General features: G+C 48.2%; 1 protein-coding gene across 2 annotated transcripts in view; it reads right to left on the bottom strand.

Annotated features, from left to right (window-relative positions):
- Nucleotides 1-4,526: 4,526 nt before the first annotated feature.
- Nucleotides 4,527-25,641, bottom strand: part of DAGLA (diacylglycerol lipase alpha) — a 44,570-nt gene continuing 23,455 nt past the window's right edge. For both annotated transcript variants that reach the window (XM_061374981.1, XM_061374973.1), the window contains 13 exons: nucleotides 25,563-25,640; nucleotides 24,021-24,145; nucleotides 22,689-22,845; nucleotides 22,299-22,382; nucleotides 22,112-22,189; nucleotides 16,972-17,052; nucleotides 14,750-14,892; nucleotides 13,095-13,163; nucleotides 11,936-12,008; nucleotides 10,006-10,202; nucleotides 9,404-9,533; nucleotides 8,755-8,936; nucleotides 4,527-6,628 (listed from right to left, as the gene is read on the bottom strand). In XM_061374981.1, coding sequence (XP_061230965.1) covers nucleotides 5,701-6,628; nucleotides 8,755-8,936; nucleotides 9,404-9,533; nucleotides 10,006-10,202; nucleotides 11,936-12,008; nucleotides 13,095-13,163; nucleotides 14,750-14,892; nucleotides 16,972-17,052; nucleotides 22,112-22,189; nucleotides 22,299-22,382; nucleotides 22,689-22,845; nucleotides 24,021-24,145; nucleotides 25,563-25,640 — 2,325 coding nt within the window. In that variant the 3' untranslated portion in view covers nucleotides 4,527-5,700. The remainder of the gene's footprint in view (nucleotides 6,629-8,754; nucleotides 8,937-9,403; nucleotides 9,534-10,005; nucleotides 10,203-11,935; nucleotides 12,009-13,094; nucleotides 13,164-14,749; nucleotides 14,893-16,971; nucleotides 17,053-22,111; nucleotides 22,190-22,298; nucleotides 22,383-22,688; nucleotides 22,846-24,020; nucleotides 24,146-25,562; nucleotide 25,641) is intronic.

The following is a 25,641-nucleotide window of genomic DNA, read 5'->3' as shown; positions in this document are numbered from 1 at the left end:
ACAGACTAATAGGGTTGAGGTGGAACACTCATCTTAGCAGTGAAGACCCTGACTCTCAGAGCTGGAACATAAACCCTGATGCAAGCAAACCCCAGGTCTCCAGGCTCATCCCTGCCACATCTCACCCCAAGGGGCAGTGGCTCCTTCCTTGAGGGGACCAGAGCAGACAGAGCCCACTCAGGAGCTGGCAGGGGGAAGAACATCACTGTATGCAGTACACTATTTCACATCTGGCACTTCACCCTAACACCAGTATGAGCATCTCACTGGGGAGCAAGGAATTCCCAGCTCAGGTCCCATCACTCGGCTGCAATCTTTATGTCCCTTTCTTCCCTTAAGCGCCAGGAAGGTTTGCCCCCAGCAGGATGCACTCTGCCTGCCACACGGAGCATCGCCTCCTCCACACAGGAGCGCCATGAGAGGGAGCTTTGGCACCAGAGATGCGGCTCTTGCCTAAATCCCAGTTCAGCACTGCACAGGCTCCGAGGAGAATGTGCCAAAAAGCCTGATCCAGCCAGTGCTTCCCAGTGCTTCAGAGCCAGATACTCCTTCATTCAGGGCATCAGAGCAGCCGGTGCTAAAGCACTGGGAGATCTCCAACCCTCCCTTTCCCCAGGCAGGCTGAAGAGGCACCAGGTTCACTGCAAGCATCTTCTCACTACAGCAGCCTGGTCTAGTGTGAGGTGTCCCTGTCCATAGCAGGGGTTGGAACTGGATCATTCTCTCCAACCCAAACCACTCTATGATTTCACAGCTAAGAAACAACCACCCATGTTCAATGTCTTGGTTGTTACACGGAGCTTTCAGATTCAGTGTGCTGGATGTTCAACCCATTTCCCTTTTATGTTACTTCTGGAACTCATTACTTCTGTTGCTACAGAACTCTAATGAGGGAGCACTTACCCAACATGAACCAGAGTGGTTTGTGTTGGAAGGGACCTTAAAGCTCATCCAGCTCCAACCCCAACCCCTTCCACTGGAGCAGCTTGCTCCAAGCCCCTGTGTCCAACCTGGCCTTGAGCACTGCCAGGGATGGGGCAGCCACAGCTTCTCTGGACACCCTGTGCCAGCGCCTCAGCACCCTCACAGGGCAGAAAAACCCTGTTCACCCAAAGCTATTCCAACTAGAAAGAGGATGTCAGATTGTCTATAAGCTTCCTAAAGTGCAGAGCAGCTCTGAGAGAGTCTGTTTGCAGCAGCATAATGAAGTAACAGCACTCCACAAAGATCCAGCTTTAGGGGAGTGAATCCAAAGAGAAGGCATGATGAGCATTGACAGCATGGAAGGATTGTCAGCAAAAGCCATCTCAGACTTCAGTTGTCTGAGCAGAAAGGAACAAATGCGATGCTATAGATAGGAGAGAAGCTGAAGGAGCTTTTCAGCACGCAGCAAAGCTGGCAGGTTGAGAGCTAAAGGTTATTTTAAGTGTCTGCCAATATTTCTGTTACATTTAATAAGTTATAAACCACTTTACAAGCAAATGACTCACCTGTGTTGCTTAACACGCTCTGCAGAGGGTAGCTGCAACCACTATACCTAAGATAACGGTTATCAAATGCTACTCTACCCTTCCTACAAAGCCAGAATCCTCCAAAGGAAGAGAATATCCCAGCAATGGGCACACATAAGGACAAAGTGAACCCAGCCCCAAGCATTGCTCCAGCCCAGCCAATTCAAAGGGAAACAAGACTCCCATCAACAATGGAAATCATAGAATCCAGACTGATGTGAGTTGGAAAGGACCTTAATATTCATCCAGTTCTAACCCCATGAAACAGGTAGGGACACCTTCCACTTGAGCAGGTTGCTCCAAGCCCCGTCCAACCTGGTCTTTGAACACAAGAATTGCCTCTGACCCTGCTAAACTGTGGGACTGAGCTCAACACACACTTAGTTAAGGGCCTCTGTAAAGGACCCTTGAACTCTTCAAGGCTTCAGGATTACATTTCACTACAGTCTGCCAAGAGCATCATGAAGAAGGATGCAGCAGCAAGTGTCAGGTACCCACTTGAATGTCATCTGCTACACCAGGAGATCATGGAGGGACAGAGAACCCTGCTGGACTCCAGCAAAGCTGTGCTGGTGAAGCAGGTTGCACTTCCTTCACTTTAAGGTGCATAAAGTCCACTCTTAGCTCTCCATGAATGCTGTGGCCTCAGCTGTACCACAAAGCTCTTGGAGGGCATTTTAAGGATGTGCTATGGAGCTGATGAGCTGCTGCTTAGAGCTGGGGTGTCAGGCACGAGGAACAGCACTTCCAGCACTGCTGGCTGGAACATCCCATTGAAATTTCATGGGAACACCTAAAGATTCAAAGGCACAAAGCTGAAGAGTAGGAACCAGAAGACAAGAGATTAAGAAACGTGAGGATACTTCATGTTTCCAAGGACATCAGAGAGGAGCGAGGGCAGAGAAAGCAGCCAACCAAGTGCAGTGCAAAGGAGGTAGCTACAAGCTTCATGCTTAGCTCTCCAGATAGACTCTTCCAGGATGAAACAGGAGATCAGCCTCTCCAAATACTCTTTGAGGAAAGGACTGATAAGAATGAAGACAGAGAAAGCCATTTAAAGCAGAAATAATGCCAAGAACATGGATTTACTTGTGATTGAGAACAGATCTGTTTGTCAAAGAGAACAAAGAAAGCCAGGAATTACACATAATGTGATACAAGACCTTTAACTAAGGCCCTTTTGCACCTTTACTGCCTTGATCTATGGCAAGGCCAGGTCACAAGCATTAGGTGTTTTCCAGGCTTTTCAGTAGGAACCTAATAACCACAGAGCACAAAGCCAAATAATGCAGCATGCCAGGCTGTTTCCTGCTATGGCTGGTCAGGGCAAGGTAAATCCATTCCCTTGGGACACAGTTCCAATGGCACAGAGAAGGGAAGAATCACACACAAGGATTGTGTCTTCCAGGATGTAGTGGATGTATGCCCAAGCTCAGAAGTGACTTTCTAGTGCAATATTATAACCCATTAACCACCCTCAGGTCATCACTGAAACAGCAGAGGGAGATAATCCACCTTCCTCACCTTGAGGCATCTCCCCACCATCCTTGGTAGGGCACCAGTAGTTCCACCTAGTGTCAGAGATACCCATCTCCTACCACCTCACTGCTAGGGCCAGAGATGACTCTTTCCTTAGCATTTGTAAAGTGCTTTGCAGATATAAAGCTCTGCCTAAGTGCTAAGTGATTCCTACCCATCTTCTGCCAGTGATTAAAGGCAGAGATTAACTCCTTTCCCCTTCTCTTAGCAACATGGGTGAGCAGTCTGCATCAGGAGGAGAGCCAGCCTGCTAGCCTCAGCCTTCCGATGCTACAACATCCCCTTTCCCCCTCAAAACCACCCCCAAGTTTATTGTGTGTCTTCCTGGACACCACCTTTTTAGTGTGCCTTGGGTGTGGGCAGCAAGTCAGCCTTACCCCGTGCTCTGCAAGAGTGGGTGATGTGATGGCACTTACACAGCTGCTTTAGGGGAGCTCCTGAACAAGCTCTCAGCAAAGGGAACAACACTGCTCTTTCCTGAAGGATCTACAAGGAGGAAAAGTAACTTGGTTTTGCTTTTAAAATCATTTTACTCTTAGAAATGACTTGAAATTCAAAGGGGGTTCTTACTTCTAATTCAAGACAGTAAAGGTCACCTTTGGGACCTAAACCCCAGTGTTTTAGGGACAGTATTTTACTGCCCACTGAACAAAGCCCCTGTGCTTCTGAAGGCCCTGTAATGTGTGAGGATCAGGAACACGGTACCCCAGGCTAAACTGTGGGATTTGGACACAAACTCCAGTTCACTTCCATGCACCTGAGGTTATAACCAGTGTGCACTGATGGAAATAAAGTGCTCCAGTCCTGACTCGATGGCACTTGATGCCACTTGGTTTTTGTGGTGTCCAGGACAGAACAGCCCTGACCCACATCTGGGGTTTTAAGAGACTACTCAGTGACCACAGCTAAAGGCTGTGGGATACCAGGATAGGGATAACAGGAGCCCAGAGGCTTGCCATGAGCCTGGGAAGCACAGCATCCTCCCACAGTGGAAAGATCACAACTAAGGAGGGGGAAGGAGAGCAATGAACATCTCTGTCATTACAAAGGAGTTAAAATGGGACTTTCTGTTCCAGTGAGGAAGGACAGAGCTCCAGTGAGATTGACTGATGACTGCAGAGCTTGAATATGAAGGGTTTGTGTCAATGCAAGGCCTTTTTACAGGTCACAGTACGTTTAAACTCTCTCAATAGGTAGTTTCTCTCCTGCTCCCATCATTGGCAAGTCCCTGCCTGGAAAGGTCTTGGAGGCTCCTCCAGGCCCTGAGGCTCTGCACAGCAGTGCTCAGGGAGTTCTGGTACCTTGGTCAAGCTTTGCAATGCAGCAGTGTGCAATGGAGGGGCAGCCAAGGAAGGGTGGGTGAGGGATGCACAATGCTTCCCCCCAGGCTCTGAGCCACTTGAAAAGCAGAGGACTTGCAATCATACCTGCCCATCCTCTATCCCCTTGGATCCCAGAGGCAACAGCACAGGAAAGGAGAGGATGAACACGCTTTTAGCTGAGGGAAATCCTCCCTGTTTGCTTAATAAATACCTTCCAAGCAGCTTAGCAGCTCTGTAAACATACAAGAGATTTCAATCCTCTTGTAATTTTTGTACTGAAAAAGAGTATTTTTGCAATACTCTTGTAATTTTTCAATACTCTTGTAAAAGTCCATCTTTCCCCTGAACTCCCAATGACAGAGGCTGGCACTGCTCTGTGACTATGGCATATGGGTGGTGTGAGGACCCAGAAGAGGCTCCCAGGCTCCACAAGGGCCTGGCACATAACACTGGGTGTTGAGAAGCCTGTTGTTGTTTGAAGTTGATCCATCCATGCAGCTCCAAGATGAGGATCCTGTCAGGCCTTGCAGGAATGTGGCCAGCTCAGAGCGGTCCAGGGAGCTGAGAAGTGATGGTGGTGACATCCAGAACTCTTTCTGGCAAAGGAGGGACGTGCAGAGGGCTTTGGCTCTTCAGAACAGTGTCCTTCCCTCTCAGCAGCAGCCTGATGGTCACTGAACACAGGACTCAGGGGAGAGAAAGCACAGTGCCAGCCCTGTTCTTGCTGTACCTGGCCAGGGGATGGGAGACTGCATGTGGGGAGAATATAGCCCCAATGGCTTTAGATCAGAAGAGTGTCCTATAAAAGCAGTGCCTATGGAAGTGGGATGGATTGGATCTTGGGCCAGATCCAACCTGGTAGTGCAATAGGGCCCAAAGTCTCAATCCATTCATTTCCAAACCCACTGACATGGTACCAAGGTGGGGATCTGGCCTGGCTCCCTCAATCTATTCAATCCTTGAGTTCAGAGAATCCACGCCTTCAGCCCAGAGGATTCCCTGAAGCAGGATATATCACTCCCAAACTCAGCAGGTGCCCTGGGGCAAGGAATCTGCCTCAGGAATGCCATGAGACAGGCTGAGGTAGGGAACTTCCATCTACCTTTAGAGACCCAAGCCCTGTAGCAGACCCTGTGAGGCAATGCTGCTTCTCCCAGCCCATCCTCCAGACACCAACGTGCCACCACTGTGTCACCCCCAGAAGGAACACTTCCAACTGTCTCCTCTGATCTGAACTGCCCCATGACCACCTCTTCCTCCTCCAAGTACTATCCCAGCACTCAGCCTATGGGATCAGCTCTCAGAGCTGCACCCCTTTTACCCTGCAACTAGAGGGCTGAAATCATGAGGTCGTCCTGCTTGGCAGGGCTGGTTACATGCCCAGAGGGGGTAGAAGTCCGGATTTTCTCAGTAGCCAGGCACTCCTGGCTGCTCACACCTGTAGGAGTGATGTCCATGAGTTCTCCAGATGAACTAAGGGGGAAAGAGGGGGACACAGAGATGCCCGACGAAGGATCTGTTGAGCCTGCAAACAACCTCGGGGGCTTAGGGACTAAGTTGGGTTCATATTGTGCCCTCAACAGGATCTCTTGATCACTGACAGATTTGGGCATCTCTGCAAAGTCACTGGAGCTGTCTGACACCATCATGCAGTAGATGTCCTGGAAGGAGCTGCTTTTGCTATCCAAATTAAAGAGGCTGTCTATGAACTCAGCAAATTCCAACACTTGGGGACTGGGAACATCAGTGAGACGTCCATTCTGGAGGGACAACTCCTCACGAGGGGGTAAGGAAACACGGTCCCCCTCGCTGCTGGCTCCCTCCTCGCTGCAGCGTCGTTGTGGGGTAGTGCCACCACTGTTGAGCACGTTGTCAGGGGGCTGGGTCTCTTGGGAGTGCTTGGAGAGGCTGTCAGCAGCCAGCAGCTCTGTCCGGGAGCTGAGGGAAGGGTTTTCCTCAGGTATAACAGGGTCTATATAAAAGCAGTGGGTCTCATCCTTCTCCATGACAGCATGGAGGCTGGGAGAGCCCCGAATGCTCCGGAAACCAGAGGAGCGCCTGGAATCAAAGCTGTACAGGGATTCATTGTCTGAGAGGCTCTCCATGGTGGCAAGAGGGGCACGGCGGTCCTGCAGCTCCACAGATAGACGTTCCTTTGTGTCCAGGAGAAGCAGCTCCACGGGGTCTTTCTGCACAGGGGAAAGTGGCTTTGTCTCATAAAAGCCTTCCAAGCTGATCTCAGAATGGGATTTGCTCCTGCAATGAGAAACAGACAACGTGAGGCCGCATCACACCAGAGAACCAACCACAACTTGCCACAACAGCCACAGGAACCAAGAACAGAGGTCCTTGTACACCCTGGCTGCTCTAACCAGAGCACTCCATAACGGCAAGAAACCCCTTATGTCTCCATCCTCCCACCTGAAAGTATTAGGTACGGTTTCTCCCTTCTGCAAACTCAGGTTCTTGCCCTTCTCCCTTCTCTCTTGGCTAAATACGTTCCCTCTCAAGCACCATTTTCACTTAGGTTCCACGCATGCAAACCCCTCTCTCTGTATCAAGAGAGGACTGGGGCATGAGAAGTTGAAGGATCAGCCTGCAGTTAACTTATTACTCTTTCTTCTCACACTCTGGAACCATTCCAGTCTCATGCCTTCCCCTCCTGCTCCATGCTGGCAGTCCCTGCTTTGCTACCACCGATGCCTGGAGGCTGTTAGAGCATTGCCCATGCCCAATTCAGCTATCATTTCAGGTGGCAGGCTTTAAGACAGGTAAAAAAGCAATTTATTCAGCTTAAGCCAAGTGAAGACCTTGAGAAAGACACCAGTTACACTAAGACTTCAAAGGATCAGGCAGGGCTCGTCCAGAAAGACACCATGTCAAAGACACAGGGAAGGAGCTCCCCCCACCAGGCACACACAAAGCTTGAGATGAGCTGCAGACAAAGCAACAGCCCTTAAAGACAAGAACTTAAGGAAATACCATAGAATTACAGGATAGTTTGGGTTGGGAGGGACCTTAAAGCTCATCCAGTTCCAACCCCCTGCCATGGGCAGGGACACCTCCCACTAGAGCAGCTTGCTCCAAGCTTCCTGGGAAAAGGAAGGAATACCTGGGAAAAGAGCCTGAGCTTGGCAGAGGACTGCTGCACCTGCCAGGAGGACCTGATGGACAGGGAGAAGCTTTTAAGTTAGGCCAAGATCTGATCCCTTTAGCTTCAATAGTCATCTAAGAACAGGTTTCCAGAACCCCAGAGAAGGCAGTGTGATGCAGTAAACCAGTTCTAACCTCGGATCAAACACAACCAGCCTACAACCATTTCCACTATGGCACTCCCTGAAGCCTCTCTGCCCTCTCCCTCATCCCTTTCAGATCTCAGAATTTCCCCTCTGCTTTCACTCACCTCAAAGGGAAGCAGCTCTTTGGGTGTGCACAGAAACCACTGCTCCTCTCCCTGCTTGACCTACTTCATTTTCGTAGGCTTATTGTAGCCTTCACAACATGGGCTGACCCCTTCTCCTGCTGTTTCATCTCAGCTGCAGTTCTGCTTCTAAGCTCTCCTTCACTGTTACTGGCCATTATCACTCTCTCCAAGACAAGAACCTCACCACTTTCATATTATTTGCTGTCTTTTGTTTCGTTTAAGCTTAAACTTCACTCATGTTATCTCAAGGATGCTCAGTAAAGACCATCTCACCCTGCCTCTTCCCACACACACACAGAGCTTCTTGTTGGGTCTCTACCTGTAATCTCCACAGAAGTGCTTCCCTTGCAAAGAAATAATCTTCTCCCACCCACACTGTTGTCTTTGTATCCACTCACAACCACCATTTCCTATCTGCGACTATGAACTATCTTTCTTCCCTCACCTCCCCTGTTTTGTCTGCAAATTTGCCCTGTGTAATGCAACTCTGTGATGGAAATCGTGTTGCAACTTTGAAATAAGCCTTTGCCCACATTTTTATACTTATTTGCTTTGCTTCTTGCAAATCTGGGGTCCTGCAATGCCTCAAACATCATCTGAAAGCCTGCAAGGAGTCTCTCTGCCACTGGCTCCTAGAGGAAAGCTGTTCACACACACCACCAAGAACAAGCTCTTCTTCCTATCACTCCATGACATACCTTCTAGATGTTCCTTCACCTCTCATTTGCCACGACAAGGATGGAGAAGGAGTTTCACACTTCCAGGTTCTCCTCACCTCACAGCACATAAAGGATTTCCTCCCTCTCAACGTGACACAGGACATACTAAAGCTAAGCAAAGCCCCCCAAAAGGCAGCCCTTGTATTCACCCTTCCCACAAACATCAATCACAACACCCCAAGAGAAAGAAGGCCCACGAAGAGCCAACAACCATTCCAAGAAACCAAAGAGATCTTTACTTAGTACTGCTGTTCCTTCTGTCCGCTGTTATGGCTCCAGTTCCGATCTGCACTGAAGGGCCACTGGGCAAGGGCTGACTCTGGAAGATCAGTTCCGGGGTGAGATCCACTTCTGTAGGACTCACCATCACTTTGGCTGCAGAAAGTAAAGCTGTTTTCCCCTTGTTGTAATTCTCCAGGACCTATTCAAGGGAAGCAGAGGAACAGTCAGTGCTTTAGCGGAGACTGTTCTCAGCTCAGGGCTTTCAAATAGCTGAATTTGCCCCTGTTTCCTACCAGGGCCTGCAAGGTAAAGGCCTATTTCTTACCCTGCAAGCACAGAGTAAGATCTTGAGATAAAGGGTTAGATCAATACATCCTGATACACTTCATCCTGCCCAAATGCCCTGCTGGGAATTCAGTGCTGGGGAGGCACCTTCACATCAGCAGGGCAGATGAGATGTGGCTAAACCTCCATGGTAGAGCTGCATGGCTGGGAACTGTAGAGCTTAGGGACAGAGACCCACTCTACAACCATCATATACACCAGCTCAGTCACCCATCAGGCCCTTAGTGACATGGGTCAGTGGTGGCCTTGGCAGTGCTGGGGAACAGTTGGACTTGACCTTTCCCAACCTGTTGATTCTATGATCCTAATTCTTTGCATTACCTTGTTGAGCCCTTCCATGACCACGTATGGGAGGTGTTCATGCAACATCGCCGGCGAGATGATCACTTCATTGAACGCCTTATTGTCACCCCAGATGGCAAAATAAGTGGGATCCTCTTGCTCACAGCAACTGGAAGAAGAGTTGGGATCCAAAGAGAGGGAAAGGCAGAGAGCAGCGGATGAAAGAACAGGCCAATATTTTGGCATGCAAAAGAAACAGCAGGTTGCAGAGACGAAAGCAACAGGAGGGGAAACAGAGGGAAAAGATGTTAAAGTACACATGGTACTGCCATTGTTCCAAACTGCACTAGCCAACAGTGACATGACCATCTTTGGTTGGATAGGGCTTGGAGCAACCTGCTCTAGTGGAAGCTGTCCCTGCCTGTGGCAGCAGGTTGGAATTGGATGAACTTTAAGGTCCTTTCCAACCCAAACCATTCCATGATCTTTTCATTCTGACAGTACAATCACTGTCACTATAAGACAGTGTGTGGGGGGCAAAAAATCACCTTCATAGATGGGTTTCTGTCCTGGAAAGTCTTTTCCTAAGGGCAATTTCCACCCCCACTGTGGGCTGGTTGTGCTGCTCTGCAGATACTCACCAGCACTGCTCTGCAGGGTGATTGTGCACCACGTGGATGATGCGGCCTGGGGGGTACAGGGGTGTGCTTGCAGACAGGGCAATGGTCAGGTCACTGGGGTGGGTCCAGAGGCGGTTACTCGTGACTGAGTTCTCTTCTGTCTCTTCAGGGAGCTCTGTCTTGGGGATGCACTTCGTGGCACCCACAATGATGCGCCACTGTCCAACAACAAGAGAAAGCAGGGAGAGGGTTGAGGTGAGAAAAGCAACACAGAAAAGCAGAGTCATCTCAAGACACTACTGAGAGGTTTAAACTGAATACCTGGCAGCAGAAAAACCAGGTCTTGCACCCAATTGCTTAAATAACAGACCTAGAGAGAGAGAGAATCCTGCCTGGAAGAGCTATTCCTTCCTTTCCCAATTTTAGAAGCAGCAACATCTCAGCCTTCCAGTACCTAAAGGGGCTGCAGGAAACCTGGAGAGGGGCTTGGGACAAGGGCCTGTAGGGACAGGCCAAGGGGAATGGCTTGAACCTGCCCGAGGGGAGACTGAGCTGAGCTCTTAGGCAGAAGCTCTTCCCTGTGAGGGTGCTGAGGCGCTGGCACAGGGTGCCCAGAGAAGCTGTGGCTGCCCCATCCCTGGCAGTGCTCAAGGCCAGGTTGGACACAGGGGTTGGAGCAAGCTGCTCCAGTGGAAGGGGTCCCTCCCCATCGCAGGGCTTGGAACTGGATGGGCTTTAAGGTCCCTTCCATGATTCTGTAATTCCTTGGTTTTGCTGGAGGATATTGCAGAGTTAAGGATCTAGAGCAAGCACCAACTTATCCCCCAGCTGATAACTTGGTATCTTCCAGGCTAAACAAGGTGGATGGAATCTGAATGTTTAATGTACAAACATAAGCAATAGATTATACAACACAGGCAAAACAATCTGTTTAGGCCTTTATGCACTAAAAGAAATCCTAAAACCCCCAAAATTCACCATAACCCCCAAAGCCAAAACACAGACCCCACAGAACACATGAAAAACAAATACAACTCAGTTTTCTCCCTCTACAGGTCATTTCTAGAATATTTTACCCTTAGTAATCTTAATGCCTTATGGTTTTCTTCCACTACAGCCTAATGATAAAGAAGCCTGGGGAGGAACAACTTCCCACATATCCTATCTTCAAAACATGAACAGACCGCTTATCCTAGAACAGCACCAGCAGTGTCTACACACAGACAACTGTTGTACTCCCTAGCCTGTTACCATTTGTTACTGGCCAAGAACAGCTACAGTTGGAACACAGACTTCAAAACAGGCTTAGAGGAGAAAATACCCTGCTCAGTGTAGGCCTGTGAACTTGAGATATGTGGAGCAGTCATCATGCAGCCTGCAAATGAAGCACAGCCCTTTGCCCTGACCCTTCTAGCTGCCTTCAAGCTCTTAGCATCACTCCTCTGGTCATGCAGGTAGTGGTCACAGTGGGCTTTTGGAGGAGAGAAGGCTCAGGGGGGACATTATTGCTCTCTACACCTGCCTGACAGGAGGATGGAGCCAGGAGGGGCTGGGCTCTGCTCCCAAGGAACAAGGGATGGGACAAGAGGAACCGGCCTCAAGCTGCACCAGGGCAGGTTTAGATGGAGCTGAGGAACAATTCCTGCCCCAGAGGGTGCTCAGGCATTGGAACAGGCTGCCCAGGGCGGGACTGCAGGCACCGGCCCTGCAAGTGTGCACAAACCCAATAGACAAGGCCCTCAGTGCCATGGGTTAGGGGTGGCCTTGGCAGGGCTGCGGAACGGTTGGACTGGATGAGCTTAAAGGGCTTTTCCAACCTGGTTGATTCAGTGATTCTATGACTTAAGGAGAGCTGGAGGGCAGGGGCAGTGTGCAGTATTGCTGTGTGACACTATGAGCTCACCATCACTGTCCAGAGACACTTTGGGTGTTTGCTGATCTTTACTCTTACCTTTGGTTTGTTGCTTCTCTGAAGAACATCCAGAAGCTGCCGGCGAAATCCCTCCAGCTGAGAGAGTCCAATTCTGGAAAAGAGGAAGACGTGTCAGGGAACAGGACCATAGGAACACACAGCACAGAACAACAAGAAACTGCTACTGAAGCTACTACAAGAATACAACACAGATCATTTCAGAGGAGGGTTGTGGCATCAGCCAGGACCAGTAACCATGGTTAAGAGGCTGCAGGAAACCATCATGACAATAAAGAAGTACAGAATGTAATAGAGTGAGATCAGTGAACACAGATATGAGAAAGGTCAATGAACAGATAAGGGAGATGATGCAATCACAGGAACAAGTGAGCAATGACAAGTATAGGATGACACAGAACAGGTAAGTGAAGGTGCCACAGTTATGTGGCACCACTAGATTATAGGATGGAAAAGACTTTGTCATACAGGTTATCCAAAAGCTATGGTTTAGAGCCAGGTGTCCCTGCCCATGGCAGGGGGGTTGGAACTTGATGATCTTAAGGTCCTTTCCAACCCTAACCATTCTATGATTCTGATTCTATATTCAGTACTGTGGAGTACTTTTCCTCCACTGAATTCTGTATGTGTACAGACAAATGTCACCATTTATCCAAGGTCACAGAACAGGGCCAGAAGCAAAAGGAAAACTCAGCTAGTCTGGCTTCTAATCTAGTGCCCCATTCACCAGAACATGTCCCAGGAGGAGAGGTGAGAGATGCCAAGACACAAGAAATGAAGGAGCTGATTCAGAGATGTGAAGTGATATGGAATAAGTATTCAGGGACAGATAGTACAAAATGAGATGACAGGACATTTAGTTCAGAGCAGAGAAGTCCAAGATAACAAAGGCAAGATGGCATTGACATGTCAGATACTGTAATTAGAGGCAGGATATTCACCCTTTTCTTTCATACAGGCAGCTGAGAGATGGCCAGGGGTATGCCTATAGAAAGCTGTTTCAAACACCAGTATGGATGTCCAGGTGAAAGATGCAGCCATACAAGAAGCCAAAGAAGTAACAAGGATGGGTGAATGAGGAAAGTGAAGACAGATATGACTGAGGTGTTTGTGACAGGAAGGAGATGACTTGTGTGCAGAACAGATACTCATCAAGACACTGAGACACTTCTCCACTTGCCTGGGCACTAGATCTTTGCCAAGCACGACTGCAGTCACAAACTCTTTTGAATACTCCATGGCATCCTCACTGGAAGAGAAACAGGACCAAGAAGAAGCAAAGAGTGTTTCAATGCACTTCATCCCCAAATTTGACACTGGTGTCAGACGAGTTACCAAACAGCCATAAACCCCAAACCCCAAGATGCTCAAGGTTCTGGGGACTTGCATCTTAGTAAAGAAAAGCTGAATTATTCACATCTCGTGTCCTAAGTAACACTACTCTGCATATGGCTCTGAATAGACTTGCAAAAGTACTTTAATTTGATGCTTCATAGTCATTTTCCAAGGTTGGGAATGGCCAGGACAGCAGAATTTAAGAAGATATCCCATCCTCCTGAGACTACTTTACAAGGATGCTGTAGAACTAAGGTGGCCACTTTCTGTAGCAACCTGAGAACTGAGGTAAGAGGGAATTAAGGCTTCCACTCTATGAGCTGGTTCTGCAATCAGCCACCTTCTTAGAGATGCTCCAAACCAGTTTCCACAGGCAGAGGCTGCATCACTGACCTAGAGGTGATCCTGGGCATGGACCACAGCACAACAGAAGTGTGGCAGTTAAAGGCACCCCTGGACCAGTTGAGGTAACGCAGCACAGCTTGGCCTGAGGGATGTTAGGAGTGGAAACTGAGCAAAAAGCTATCAACCCTCAAGAAACATCCTACAGAGCAACTCCTCTGCAGCTGAAGAGCAGGGATACCTATCACAGCAAGGCCAGTATCCAGATACATTAGCAGGATGGTGTAAAACCCTTTGCCTACTCCTGGAACATGATGCAGTCACTATCACAAGAAGCTTCTGATAATCCATAGCTGCTTTTAAGTGCCCCCATGAGGTCTGAAACTACAAAGACTTTATGTTACTTTACAGCAACCAAGTGGGATAGTTTGGTTTGGCTGCCACATAAATAACATGATCAGCTGGTCTGTCCCAGTCTACAGTGGGAAGAATTCACCACACTTCTCTTTAAAGATGTCCATGGCAGCAACCCTAGATCCCTCCTACAGCAATGGGAGAGAAACAGGCACCCAAGAAACACATGAACCTGACCTATTCTAGGCACTCCCTTTAGAATGACAGAAATCACCCTCCAGAAGTGCCAAACAAGTACATCAACTGATGTAGAAATCTACACTCGGTCAGGTATCTCCCTTATTGTCCATCTGTTCACAGCGGGTGGGGAGAGGAGACACTGGCACTGTGCAGAGAATACAGAAAACTGAGCAACGTGGTGTAGTGGAAGGTGTCCCTGCCCATAGCAAGGGTTGGAACTGGATGAGCTTTAAGGTCCCTTCCAACACAAACCAGTCTGGGGTTCTATGGAAGTGCACCTTGTCCACTCAGTGAGCATTTTCCACCAGTCAGGGTGAAATCAGAGCTATAGCCACAGACAGCTAAGCCATAAATCAGGATATTTGGGAAAATGGCCATATGCAATCACAACCTAAACTATATCACAGAGCAAAAGCTGCCAAGAGCTTTCAGCCTTTCCATGTTCCTGCAAGCTTCTCAGAGCAGAGACTTGTCTTTTACTGCTCCTCAGAGCATCACAAACAGGATCTGATCCAGGCTACAACTACACCCCCCCCCCCCTCACCAGTCCATCCCAACACCTACCTCAGCAGCCCACCTGGGGGAGAATAGGCAAAGCACTTGAGTGACGGGTACTGCGGACGCAAGAGGAAGGACAGGATGGCAGCTGTGCCAGCCCCTAGGGAATGACCAACCACAATCAGGCCATAGTGTTTTGTTCCTCTCCCCTGGAAACAAAAGCCATAGAACAAGAAATTGAGCTCAGAGCAAAAGGTAAATCCACAGCCCCCAGATCTGTTCGTTTTCCCCTGCTCTAAGTCTTTCCTATACATGAGTACCCCAGCTCACCAGCTCCTCCATCAATAGGAACTAGTGAGGATATGTTAGATGTGAAATGGAAGCAGAGTTCTGGTTTACACTGCCTAGGCTGAGTCACAGTGGCACACTCCTGCCCTGCAGTGTTGCTGAAGGGGTGTTAGACTTCATTCTCCTGTTATTCTCTCCTACATCTCTATCAGGCAGTGTTTGACCTACTGGGTCTTCCCTAAAACACAAAAAGGAGGAAGGGAATGTACATAAGTTATTTAGGATCTGATATGAGCCTTCTGATGATATCTGACTCGAGGCTCACAAACTGAGGTCTCCAGGTTCTAGAAATGACTTGCTTTCAGGAATGCCAACACTGAACAGCAAGCATCCAAGTAGCAGTTTGATGGCAGTCTTCTAAGTCTAGATGCTCTCAACAGCAGGACACTGCTCAAGTAATAGAGACAGAAGTATTCCTTAATGTTTTATACTGTTCTTGTTATCCAGTACCTGGGAATACACTGGGACTTCCTGCATTAGATTACAAAGCACACATAGAACATAAGACCAACCCACAAGAAGAATCTATCTTTGTGCCATTTTCCTTCTCAAGGCCACGTCCAAGCCACCACCCTGCCTGTTACAGTCAGTAAGGTGAATGCTGGGGGAGATCTAAGACTTTATAACCTCATTTATACTTTATCCCTGAAGATCTGTTGTTGGTAACTAGAACTGATGGTTTAGTGTTAAGAAACAGTAGATGAACTTTTGGTAGGGCCTTGGATGGCATTAATGTTCTGGTCAGAGCACTTTGTCAGATATTGATCACTGTTCAGCTTCAGATAGCTCTTAATTTTCCACACACAAGAAGGTTGCTCCATGTTAATTCAAACTCTCTCCATCTTTGTGGGTCAGGTCCAGCTCATTACAATACATTTCCTCAGAGGTTGAACCCAATATACATAAAGCCAGTTTTAAACTGAACAGAATGTGACTGGGCCTGTTCAGCCTAGAGAATGCTCCAGGGAGACCTTAGAGCAGCTCCAGTGCCTAAAGGGGCTGCAGGAAACCTGGAGAGGGGCTTGGGACAAGGGCCTGTAGGGACAGGCCAAGGGGAATGGCTTGAACTTGCCCGAGGGGAGACTGAGCTGAGCTCTTAGGCAGAAGCTCTTCCCTGTGAGGGTGCTGAGGCGCTGGCACAGGGTGCCCAGAGAAGCTGTGGCTGCCCCATCCCTGGCAGTGCTCAAGGCCAGGTTGGACACAGGGGCTTGGAGCAAGCTGCTCCAGTGGAAGGGGTTGGGGTTGGAGCTGGGTGAGCTTTAAGCTCCTTCCAACACAAACCAGGCTGGGGTTCTATGATTCTGACTCAAGTTTAGGGGAACCATTGAGGTTTTTAGCCCTCTCTTCATTCTTCCTTTAGCTCCTGCTGTTTTCCCCATGGGAACTGCTCAGGCCAAGCACTCTTTGGGCATGCAAAGAAGAAAGCTGTCTGATAGCAGGGAATCAGGCAGTTCAGAAGTTCCCTCCCAAAGAGGGACATGCTGTGCTATTACTGACATATAAGCTAAAGTAAGCTGCTTCCTAACACCTCTCTTGGGTCCTCTGATAGCTGTCTATCCCAAGAAATGTGCACACAGAGGCAGTCAGTGTGGCATCCCATTGCTGCCTCCAAAGAGAATCTCCATAGAAATGAGATTTTAGTTCCTGTCAATTTGGTTTTAGTGTTCCCTGTCCTGCATTGCCACCAAATGGGACTTCCTACCTTAGCTCTGCCTGAGAAAAACAAAAACCATCATCAGGAGCTTTGTAGTGTTGGTGGTTTCACAATAAAAAAAGCCTTGGGGGAATACTGAATGAGTTCCCTGTGTGGCAATTGAGAGGGATGGAAAGATCTGGGAAATCAGAGCAACATTCAGGGACACTGAAGTTTCCCTAAAACCAGTGTTTTAGGGAAATCACTTCTGTATAGCCCACAAGCATAAGGGGAAACTAATACTCACTAAGTCTCTTCCAAAAGCTTGAGAAAGCACCATCTCTTGTTCCAATTTCTTCTTGATGTACTCAGCAGATAGCACCATTCCCTGAGGAAACATGAAGGCAGAACAGGATGTCAATGGTCACATATCAGCTCCCAGTCTGAACATTTAGCAGACACTACACTGCCCCGAAGGCTGGATAAGCTCCAGAGTGCCACACAGCATGTGTCAGGCTTGAGGAAGAAGACTGACTCCACTCCACAGTGAGGAATAGACTTCATTAGGCAGATGTCCTCCCTCACTGATTACCAGAGCCACAGACTGCCTGCAAGTAATGACAGCTCTTAAACTAAGGTAATACTCAAAAGCTTAGCCCTGGGCTCACAATGCAAAGTGCAGGAAGGCAATGAAACCACCACAACAAGACAACCCACTGCTTAAAGACAAGGTTGTGGCAGGGGGGTGGAACCGGATGAACTCTGAGGTCCTTTCCACCCAACAACCCAACCCATTCCATGGTGCTATGATGTTATGATTATCACATATTATTAAAGGGTTTTTATTCACTAGAAGCTAAGCACTGCTGGAAGATGTGAAACGAGCCAACAGTCTGGGTCTAAACATTTCTCCTCCCTGCTGATGGCTGCAGCTGAAGAGTGTTTCTCCCTCTGTAATAATTACAGATGCAGCTGATCTGTTACAAACAAGCAACTACCATTCAGTCCAGTGCATAAATAGCACCATAGAATGGTTTGGGTTGGAAGGGAGCTTAAAGCTCATCTAGTTCCAATCCCCTGCCATGGACAGGGACACCTTCCACTGGAGCAGCTTGCTCCAAGCTCCTGTGTCCTTGAGCACTTCCAGGGATGGGGCAGCCACAGCTTCTCTGGGCACCCTGTGCCAGAGCCTCAGCACCCTCACAGGGAAGAGCTTCTGCCTAAGAGCTCAGCTCAGTCTCCCCTCGGGCAGGTTCAAGCCATTGCTTAGAACCAGCTCTTGGTTATGCCTTTACTGGAGTTTAATTCAGTACCAGGCAAACCTGAAGTCCAAGGGCTGAAAACCAGTCCTGTAGTCCAGGGTGAACATGGGTTAACAGAAATGATCTGCTTGAATATGGGGATTACAGACCTCAACGAATTCACATTGCCTGGCCTGGTCTAAACCCATTAAGATCATCTCCTCTGCTATTTTGCATTACACCCCTACCTGAAAACAGCTGAAGTACAAAGTGAATGGTATTGAGCACTGATGAATCTCTGTGACATAGAATCATAGAATGGTTTGGGTTGGAAAGGACCTTAAGATCATCCAGTTCCAACCCCCTACTTTGGGCATAAAAGAACTGATGCCCCTCTCAAAAAGCAAAGCAACGAGGAGCATTCAAAGCCCTCAATACCAAATACATCATCAAACCCAGTGTGAGTCCTGAAGAGAAAGAACAGACCATGGTGATTGTGCTGAGCCTGCAAATGGGACACCTGTAACAGCACCAGCATCATCAAAAGCAGATGCCACCACATTCCGTGCCTGTGTTCCCATCTCTGCAGCATTCAGAGGAGTCTCCAGTTCTTTCTCTAATGAGAAGTGAATGACAAAACTACTTACATAAAGTCCTAACATGAATTTAGGATGCTATTTTTGAATAGCATGACCTAAATCTGTGGTGATATTAATAATGGGCTGTTAGTCAGGCTGATAGCGATAGGTTTGATAATGATATTCTAATATAGACAGTGATTTTAATAGTATGGAATGAGCCTTTCATCACTGCAGTGTTAAATGTAGACTTGCCATTTAAATGGACCCCGTTTCCTAAGTTTTCAAGGAATAAATCTATTTGGGTTTAGTTATGGAAGCTCATATGTAAATAACCACAGTGGAAATGGAAATAGTCTATTGTTTTGCAGTCTGAAGGCATGAAACTGCTCAGGGATATTTGAACTGGGGGTAAAAACCCATACAGGGAGTGTATTGGATAGAATAAAGAGCTTGAATGGGAAGTTCTTGCTATTACTGAGTGTTCTATGGAAGTGGGAAGAGCTGTCATCATGGCTGAACTTCCTTCTGGCAGTTTCTTGTCATCCCAGCTGGCTCAGCACCACAAATCAACCTCCATAACATCATCATTTGTGTAGTTTTGTTCTATATCAGTTCACCAGAGTTAAGTGTTCACTGATGTTCTCGCCTTATGATTACGTTAAAAAGAATTTTGTTACAAAATCAGTGGGTTTTATTTCAAATACTGTGAAGTTGGATTGGTTTTTGTGGTTCATTCCCCTCCAAATTCTAAAAATCCCTCTTTTTGCTGGCATGCTAAGCCCTAAATGTTAGTTACAGCTGTGAGTTTTGATGCAAAATAGCTCAGAGAGCTCTACAAGAAACCTGGAGAGGGGCTCTGGACAAGGGCCTGCAGGGACAGGACAAGGAATGGCTTTAACCTGCCAGAGGGGAGATTGAGATTGAGGCCAGGTTGGACACAGGGGCTTGGAGCAAGCTGCTTCAGTAGAAGGGGTTGGGGTTGGAGCTGGATGAGCTTTAAGCTCCCTTCAACCCAAACCAATCTGTTTCTATGCTGTATTAACTGTGGCATTCACAGCGACCCAAGGAGTGAAACACTTTGAGCTGTGGTAGCAGCAGAGTGATAAGGAGGCTCATGTGAACATCAAGAGGTTTAACTTATGGGGTGTCTGATTGGCACCACATGAAGCCCAGCACCAGGAGAGCTCTGCAGGTGGAGATAAGAGGCCTGTTGGATGTGCAGGACAGAACCAGCAAGAACAAGAACAGACATCAAACAACTTACAGGAAGCTCCCGGACGGCCGAGTCCTTTGCTCCAAATTAAATGTGTTTGCAAAGCACTTCATTTATTTGTGTATTCAAGTTGACTTCTGGACATTAAAAATGCATTAGGATGGAGGATTTAAATTCTATTATCTCCATTAGTTTCCCCTCAGGAATGAGCAGTACATTACAGTCTGAAGATTCATATTGATAATAATTTGAGATAAAGCTATAGCTCTGTATTAGCAACAGTCAAAACAAGAAATAACATAAAGGCCAAATAAAACCTCAATATAGAACCAAGGGAATGTGCTGATAATGCTTCATGTAAGTCACTGGCATATGAATGTTTGCACATGGAGATCAAAAGAAAACCAACTTCTGCAAGGATCCATCAGGAGCTTTTCCATACACTAGAACAAATTCCCCCTCACTGCCCTTTGCTTTCCTTTCACCTTCCTTTGCACGAGCTGTTGATCACATTGATGGGCAAAGTCACTTTGAGCTAAATGAATTAGCACAAAGTGAAGCAACATCATCAGCAACAGCAGAAACAACACTCCAGCAATGTTAGATCAATAGTAAAGATTCCCATAGCTAAACAGCAGTTATGTGACAAAATACTACCTCTTTTTGCTGCTTCCATAACATGCCCTGGGTAATTGCTGGGTTAATTTCCTTATTATCTCATTCATTTTTTCCTGGGTGCTTATAGCCCAGAAATCCCATGTGTTGGGCTGATCCCCAGAGCATGAGCAGCAGTCAAGGGAGGGGATTCTCCCCCTTTGCTGCACTCTGGGAACACCCCCCTGCAGCCCTGATCCAGCTCTGGGGCAGCAGCACAAGAGGGATGTGGAGCTGTTGGAGCAAGACCAGAGGAGGCCGTGGAGATGCTGTGAGGCCATGGAGCAGCTCTGCTCTGGAGCCAGGCTGAGAGAGCTGGGCTGGGGCAGCCTGGACAAGAGAAGGCTCCTGAAGGGGAGACCTTAGAGCAGCTCCAGTGCCTAAAGGGGCTGCAGGGAACCTGGAGAGGGGCTTGGGACAAGGGCCTGTAGGGACAGACCAAGGGGAATGGCTTGAACCTGCCCGAGGGGAGACTGAGCTGAGCTCTTAGGCAGAAGCTCTTCCCTGTGAGGGTGCTGAGGCGCTGGCACAGGGTGCCCAGAGAAGCTGTGGCTGCCCCATCCCTGGCAGTGCTCAAGGCCAGGTTGGACACAGGGGCTTGGAGCAAGCTGCTCCAGTGGAAGGTGTCCCTGCCCATGGCAGTTGGACTGGATGAGCTTTAAGCTCCCGTCCAACACAAACCAGGCTGGGATTCTAGGATTTTATGAAACAAAAAAAGATGCCCATTAGCCAAATGGAAGTACACAACACTTTTCAAGACTACCTACTCTGGGAGACGTGGAGCCTTCAGAGTCCAAACAAGTCCAAACAAGACTTTCTTAGGTGAGCATTTCTTTATCAGACCCCTACCTAACTGAGCATTTGAGTAGGTAGTTCTCCATCAGCTACTCCCCTCTACTTCCCAAAGCCAAGCATCAGAGTACACAGAAAAGGTTCATCTTTCAAGCAGGACATCATGAAGGAAGCAGAAGCTCCCACCTCCCCACTCCCATGGAGTTGCAACATCAATGTCCTGCCCAAAGGGACCCCAAGCAGATGATCAGCAACGTCTCATCTCCTTGAGCAGCAGCAGCATTTCCAGCAACCTCCACATTCCCTCCAACACACACAACCTCCAGCTGGGATTTTTCCATCCCAATCTGGCCCTGCATCTTGAGAGGCTGCCAAATCCCTGATAATCTTAAAACTCAGTCTGCACATCACTATTTTGCTGGACTGGGGCAAAGATCAGCTCTAGAATCAATGGATTTAATCAGCCCAGACCTGATCACTAACAAAAACCCATAGCATCAGTCTCATTACACAGGCACAAGTCCTGCCAGTTCCCTTGGATGAGGCTCAGTGCCCATCTCATTGCCAGGGAATTCTAAACACATCCTCAGGGTTTGATTGCAAGTTCTGAAAAGGTCATTGGAAGAAGAAGTCCTCTCAATGAATCCAATAATGCTGCTCTAGATGTCCACAGATGCCTTTTACTGCTTGGTTTTCACTAATTATATGGGAGGTTTTAATTACACACATAGTGGTTTTAACAGTTACAACTAAGGATTTTGTATTAACAGCTCCAAGCCATTTCACTGCAATCATGTAACTCCCTTAGAAGTACCTCAGGCAATTCAGACCACTTGTTTTCTCAAGTCAAAACATGAGAAAAGTGCAGGGTTTGGGGCTGGGTTGGTTATTTTGGGGTTGGGATTTTGTTCGTTTGGGGTTTTGTGGGGCTGTTTGTTTGGTTTGGGGTTTTCTTCTTTTACACACCTTGTGGCCCAGCCATGTGCCATGGTGACCCTCAACTGGAAGGCGCTCTGCATCCCCAGTTAGGTCTGTCAGGGCATCCTGGAAGAAAAGCCATTGTTGTCCTTCAGGTCAATCAAGCATGAGCCAGGAAGGCCTGAGACCCTCCTGAACGTTTGCCAGGGTAGCAAAGGGGATGCGAGGCACTTACTTTTGGAGACAGAGTTCCTCGGATACTAATAACCACCTTCTTCTTCTCATGGTCCACAGCCACATAGAAAGGTGTTTCATAAACCTGGAAAATATCCAGCACTAGCAATCAGGTGAGACATTCCTGTTTAATTACTCCCAGGGAAAAGGAGGCAATGGTGTGACAGATTATGCCTTATGTGTAAGCACTCCTTTCAGTGATGATTTTTGCCTTTAGCAAGTATTTCTGTCCAAGTGACAGAATTCCTTGGTGGAGAGATAGGATGGGAAGCTCTAAGGTCAGAAAAAAAAAGACCTCAAGTTTCCTCCTTTGTACCACTACACCTGGAATCCCATAAATCCCATTAGGAAGTGCCTTAGGAGCATAGCCCAAAGGGTTGCAGGCTCTTACCGCATCATGGCACGATGTGTAGACAATATCCACCGAGGTCATGTTCTCATCCAAGAAGTGGCGGCGGATGGCAATGGCATTGCAGCCACAGCAGTTGTCCTCCTCAATGGTGACACTAGGTGCATAGCGGGGACGTGAAGGACACAGACAGCAACATCTGCAGAAGAGCAATAGCTTTGAGGAAAAGAGGAATGTGGAAGAGATTGGCTTTAGAGCACAATTCCTAGAGATAAGGGAAAGACAGACCCTGCAGTGATGCCCTCCCCGGGTAGGAGCTCTTGCATCAAAGAGCACACAACTGATGCTGCAGCATCAAAAAGGGGCACTGAGAGCAGATGTAGTTTCCCTTCTGAGCACCAGAGAGAGCTGCAGTGCCACCGGTCCCCCAGGACTCGATGCATGGTGGGGCTGGGATCTCTCCTCAAGGGATACTATGGCTCACAGTGCAGTCCTACATTGCTTCAACGCACCAAGCAGCTAGCATGTACTGAGCTCTAGATCTATTTATAACAAGGAGCAGGTCTAGAATCATACTGAGCTCAAGGTCTATTTATAACAAAAACAGAAAACAGGTCTAGAATCATCATCCCAGGCCAAAAACAGAAGCACAGATTTATTTCTCCTTCTTTCCCTTACGAAACACTTCCCAAATAAAAGGAAGGAGATTCCTCCTCATAGGTTCAGCATAGCAGTCACCTGCTTAAGTGCAAAAAGCTCAACCCCAAAGAGAAGCAGATGCCAGCATTATGGCAGCTGAAAGCAAACCTTCAAACCCAATATATCCTGCACTGAACTACAGCCTTGCTACCATGAGGTGAGCACTACAGAGCACGGCAGGAAGAAAACAATTAGTCACAGAGTACACAGCACAGACTGGCCAAGTCTTGCCAAGGCTTTAATAGAGACCCAAATGTCATCTCCCTGCTTATCTAGGCTTGCTGATACATTTGATTTCTGAGCTCCCAGACAGCTGTTTTGACTCAATGTGAAAGCAGCCTTGTGCCAGATGAGTTCTCTCCCCTGGCTGTTCATACTGCACAGGACTGGCATGATCCTTAGTGCACCAGAGAGGGTAGAGTGTAGGACAGTCTGGTTTATTTAACAAGGTAAGCAGATAAGCAACTGTAAAGGAAGAGGTTGAGGGGAAAGACATTGGAGTATGAAGGGACAGGGTTGGAGATGGAAAGAAAAAGCATGATAAGGAAGAGAAAAGAAAAGGAAGAAGTAGAGGGGTGATGGAGAGTAAACTGATGAAGGAAAGCTTATCTAAATCTGGGGAAAACAGAATGGGAAAGGGGAAAAGGCAGAGTGATAGACAGGATGGCCACTCACGAGCAGGATCTGGCCAGGCGACAGAGTCCACATGTGGGCTTCCTCATCAGGTATATGGGCCAGCCATAGGCAGCCAGGGCAAACAGCATGTAGTAACACACCTCTTTGTACCGCTGCATCTCTTGCTGAAAGAGACAAGAGACTTGCTAAAGGCTGTATTCCCTTTTAGACAGTGAGGTTCTCCTACTGGTTCCCTTCTTCCATCATGATTAGACATGTGCACCCTTCTTTCTGAGCACCAACCTGCTCTCTCAGCACCACCAGAGCAGCACTGTCAGCGTTTGCAGGTGGCTGCACAAGCTGGTGGTGCTGGGTGAGAGGCAACCCCTCCCAAGGACAGCACAGTGCATCTACTCCTGTTCTCCTGCATGGAAGGGCCCCCACAGCTCTTTAACAAAAGCAGAAGTTAGTTCTAGAGAAATCTTCCTTTGTGTATCCATCACCAGCCATCCCCTGGGGGTTCTCCTCTTAGCTGAGGAGACAAGCTAGTTTAATCAGAGGTCTGGAGCAGAGGACTGGGCTTGGAGCAAGCTGCTCTAGTGGAAGGTGTTCCTGCCCATGGTAGAGGGTTGGAACTGGTTGAGCTTTAAGGTCCCTTCCAGCCCAAACCAGTCTGGGATTCTGTCAAGTTGCAGGAAGTTGATCTCTTTAAATATACTCCTTCCACGTAGTCACAGGCCATAGGATGCACAGAGAGGGCCATAAAGCCAGTCTGGGGGCTCATATCTCAGCAGGGTCTCCTATAAGCTCTGCTTCCCTCTCTCCCCACACTCTCCTATTCAGGAGAGACAGGCTGAGCACAAGCAGGGTGTGAGTGTTAAACACAGCAGAGCCACAAGCAGGTTAATCACAGAAGCACTTGATCAGAGATGCTGGGATTGGGTCACTCTTGCAGCCATATCATCAGATCAAGGGGGTGAATACAGTGTGCCCCACGAAGGGCTGCAATAGCAGCGTGCCAGAAGAAAAGCAAGCTCAATCCACACAGAACAGAGAGCTGGCATTCCCATCCTGAGAGCTGCTGACAAGCAGCCCCAGGGAGGAAGGCTCCACCCTCACTCCAGGCAGCTCCCTGCCCTTTCCAAGATGGAGCCCTGCCTGGTGGTACTTCCATATGGAGCTCTGCACGATGCTCCTGGGAGCAGCACTCAGCTCATACCTCTGGCGTTGGGACAACCCTCATGCTGCCTTTCCCCATCTAAGTGGGAATCCTACCACCTCTCACCACACAGAAGGCAGAGAGAACGCCTTACACAGGTCATGCTTTAAAAGCCTCCACAGAGCAAGTGTTGTTATTACGTTGGATGGGGCTTAGAGCATCCTACTCTAGTGGAAGGTGTCCCTCCCCATGGCAGGGATTGAACTGGATGAGCTTTAAGGTCCCGTCCAACCCAAACCAGTCTGTTTCTGCTGTACTAATCTTTCATTTCTTTGATTATTCCAGAAAGGGGCAGAAAGGAGTGAGAGAAGCCACTGAGAAAGAGAAAACAGGCAACACAGGGAAGCAAGATGGGTTTGCAAGTTCACAATACAGCCACTTACCGCGTTTTTCAGATCCAGGTACTTCGTGTTCCTGGTCACTGGCATCCCAGACAGGAAGGCTAAAATGTCATTGTTTGCC

Source organism: Neopsephotus bourkii, unplaced genomic scaffold (genome assembly GCF_033783945.1).
Source record: "Neopsephotus bourkii isolate Nb327-2 ecotype Australia unplaced genomic scaffold, CSIRO-AGI_Nbou_v1 NB_177, whole genome shotgun sequence".
Classification (NCBI taxonomy): Eukaryota; Metazoa; Chordata; class Aves; order Psittaciformes; family Psittacidae; genus Neopsephotus; species Neopsephotus bourkii.
The sequence above is the reverse complement of the archived record's forward strand: the minus strand, read 5'-3'. Positions and strand labels throughout refer to the sequence as shown.